Source organism: Oncorhynchus gorbuscha, linkage group LG05 (genome assembly GCF_021184085.1).
Source record: "Oncorhynchus gorbuscha isolate QuinsamMale2020 ecotype Even-year linkage group LG05, OgorEven_v1.0, whole genome shotgun sequence".
In the NCBI taxonomy this organism is placed as follows: Eukaryota; Metazoa; Chordata; class Actinopteri; order Salmoniformes; family Salmonidae; genus Oncorhynchus; species Oncorhynchus gorbuscha.
In genome coordinates, this window is record NC_060177.1 from 85,170,932 (window position 1) to 85,173,844 (window position 2,913).

General features: G+C 47.4%; 1 protein-coding gene across 2 annotated transcripts in view; it reads right to left on the minus strand.

Moving 5' to 3' along the window:
* Window positions 1–731: 731 nt before the first annotated feature.
* The window catches only part of LOC124035288 (kremen protein 1-like), a 107,030-nt gene continuing 104,848 nt past the window's right edge, over window positions 732–2,913 (minus strand). The window contains exons 9-11 of one of the 2 annotated variants that reach the window (XM_046348748.1): window positions 2,863–2,913; window positions 2,166–2,250; window positions 732–1,908 (exon numbers count right to left, since the gene is read on the minus strand). The exon at window positions 2,863–2,913 is cut by the window's right edge and continues 117 nt beyond it. In XM_046348748.1, coding sequence (XP_046204704.1) covers window positions 1,749–1,908; window positions 2,166–2,250; window positions 2,863–2,913 — 296 coding nt within the window. In that variant the 3' untranslated portion in view covers window positions 732–1,748. Of the gene's footprint in view, window positions 1,909–2,165; window positions 2,251–2,820 lie in introns of both variants that reach the window. The other variant, XM_046348747.1, reaches the window with a different exon arrangement.

Genomic DNA, 2,913 nt, shown 5'->3' on the forward strand with positions numbered 1-2,913 from the left:
GAGTGAGGAAGAGGCAGTGTGGCATAGAGAGAGAGTGAGGAAGAGGCAGTGTGGCATAGAGAGAGAGTGAGGAAGAGGCAGTGTGGCATAGAGAGAGAGTGAGGAAGAGGCAGTGTGGCATAGAGAGAGAGTGAGGAAGAGGCAGTGTGGCATAGAGAGAGAGTGAGGAAGAGGCAGTGTGGCATAGAGAGAGAGTGAGGAAGAGGCAGTGTGGCATAGAGAGAGAGTGAGGAAGAGGCAGTGTGGCATAGAGAGAGAGTGAGGAAGAGGCAGTGTGGCATAGAGAGAGAGTGAGGAAGAGGCAGTGTGGCATAGAGAGAGAGTGAGGAAGAGGCAGTGTGGCATAGAGAGAGAGTGAGGAAGAGGCAGTGTGGCATAGAGAGAGTGAGGAAGAGGCAGTGTGGCATAGAGAGAGAGTGAGGAAGAGGCAGTGTGGAATAGAGAGAGAGTGAGGAAGAGGCAGTGTGGCATAGAGAGAGAGTGAGGAAGAGGCAGTGTGGCATAGAGAGAGAGTGAGGAAGAGGCAGTGTGGCATAGAGAGAGAGTGAGGAAGAGGCAGTGTGGCATAGAGAGAGAGTGAGGAAGAGGCAGTGTGGCATAGAGAGAGAGGAAGAGGCAGTGTGGCATAGAGAAGAGGAAGTGTGGCATAGAGAGAGAGTGAGGAAGAGGCAGTGTGGCATAGAGAGAGAGTGAGGAAGAGGCAGTGTGGCATAGAGAGAGAGTGAGGAAGAGGCAGTGTGGCATAGAGAGAGAGTGAGGAAGAGGCAGTGTGGCATAGAGAGAGAGTGAGGAAGAGGCAGTGTGGCATAGAGAGAGAGTGAGGAAGAGGCAGTGTGGCATAGAGAGAGAGTGTTGTTTTTTCTCTCTGTATTCATGTCTTTTTTTAGATGCGTTCTTTCTTCAGGACTTACTCATGCTATCTATTCTCCTCGCTCCAGACAGGGCAGGTAAATCACCTCTCGTCTCTCTCTCTATACCTAACACTGGCCTACATAACACACCATAATTACAGGTAACTCGCTGCTGTCCAGGAGGAAAGGGGGTCCCTTTCAGGCTTAGCTGGCTGTGGTGGTTCAATAACTGCCGATTGTCCATAGTGGTATTAATTGTACTTACATAACTGAGTCAGAGTTACATGTACCGTAATATGTCGGGGTTGATGTCCTCGTCCCTTGATAACGATCAGGATTCAACCCCCCTTTTCCATGTGAGACACCAGTCACAGTCACTGACAGGGAATATGCATGGCTCCCTTTGTTGTTCGCAGATTATTAAATGAGGAGAGATGCGTAGTCTGTCATTTTGTGCCCCACTTGGAAACAGTTACAATGGAAGACCTGCATTCTGGAGGAGTCCTGTGGAAACTGGAATCTGATTTGGCCCCAGCCAACCCCTGTCTTTAGAGGAGGACTTCAATAATCTATCAGACATCCATGGAGAGACAATGGAAGTAGAACCCCAAGAATATGAGTGCCCTGCAGTAAAATGTCCACCTTGAGCTGTTTGTACATCTACTCTCCTCTCCTGCCTTGTACACAGCAGACACAGACAGCCATGTCTGGGCCATTTTGGTAGTAGTCTCTCAGTGAGTCAGTGAATCAGTCATTAGTTAGCATGTTAGCTTTGTAGCTCAGTGCCCCATGGAGTCTCATTGATTTGGGGCGGCCAGCTCTGTTGCTAGCTCTGGTACGGTAGGCCCTGGTACAGGGTTCAGTAGTGATGGCAGTAGTATACCAGACTGCATTTCCCTAGTTGCCCACCAGAGGGCTGAGGTCTCCGTGGTGGTTCTTTAGCTTTTTCTTGAAAAGAGAGATGGTGGAGGGCTGGTAAAGGATGATCCAGGGCTCAGACCCAGAACTCTGACCGCTGCAGCTCTCTGAACCACTGATGGTCGGGATGTTGGGAGATCTGGAAGAGAAGAGGAGGAGAGGAGGAGAGAGGGAAAAGGTCATGGGAGGGAAGGAGGGCGAAGGAGAGAGACACAGAGAATAGTAACATTAGGTTATACATTCCATTAGCTTGTGGCTCCTACAACCTTAAAAAGACATCACTTGGCATCAACTATACTTCTGTTACTTCTGTTACACTCTGAGGTTTAGTACAATACCACGTGACAACTTTATTGTTCATAAGTTACAGTGAACAACAGGAAATGTGATACTTACTTGACTGTGACATGAAGCAGTAGTTTGGTCACCATGACAACGACTGTCAGAGTCAGGAGAGCAGCCAAAGTGTAGATGGTCCACTCTGACAACACACAAACACAGACTTTACCTCAGACACTTCAGAGGAAGACATACCCGTTAGCACTACTAGAGAACCTGGAGCCATTTTATAGACCCTCAGATCAGAAAGATATACAAGGGGGCTATAAAACAAAAATAGTTTGGCAGATCTAGACCATATGAGTTTGTACAGTACTATAATGCTTGTACTGCCAGCACACATGTTACCCCAAAGACCTTTATCAGAACATATTCTGAGGGCAAAATATTAGTACACACGTTATTACATCAGCGTTATATATCTGACAGTATTTGGCCCGTGTCTCACACCTTCTTCATAACACATGATGTACATGGTGAACAATAACTTGTTAAATACATCCATGCACAGGTCATGAAAACATGGTGAGACCAGGTAGCTATAAAAAGGAACCCTATAGGAGAAAGCCTGTTAAATCTAAAAGGATTGAGTTGGCATTACCGATATGCCCTTTGTTAATGTACAGCCCTGTGACAGAAGCCTCCTGAGTGGAAATAGTACAAACCCCTATCAGAGAGAAAGGAATGGAGAGAGATGATGATGTCTACATACTAGAGGTGTATCCGTTGGTACCGTTGGGTCCGACCCACTGACCTGGCATGTTGTGGTCCGGTTTACCAGGACTGGATGTTATTACGTAGAGGA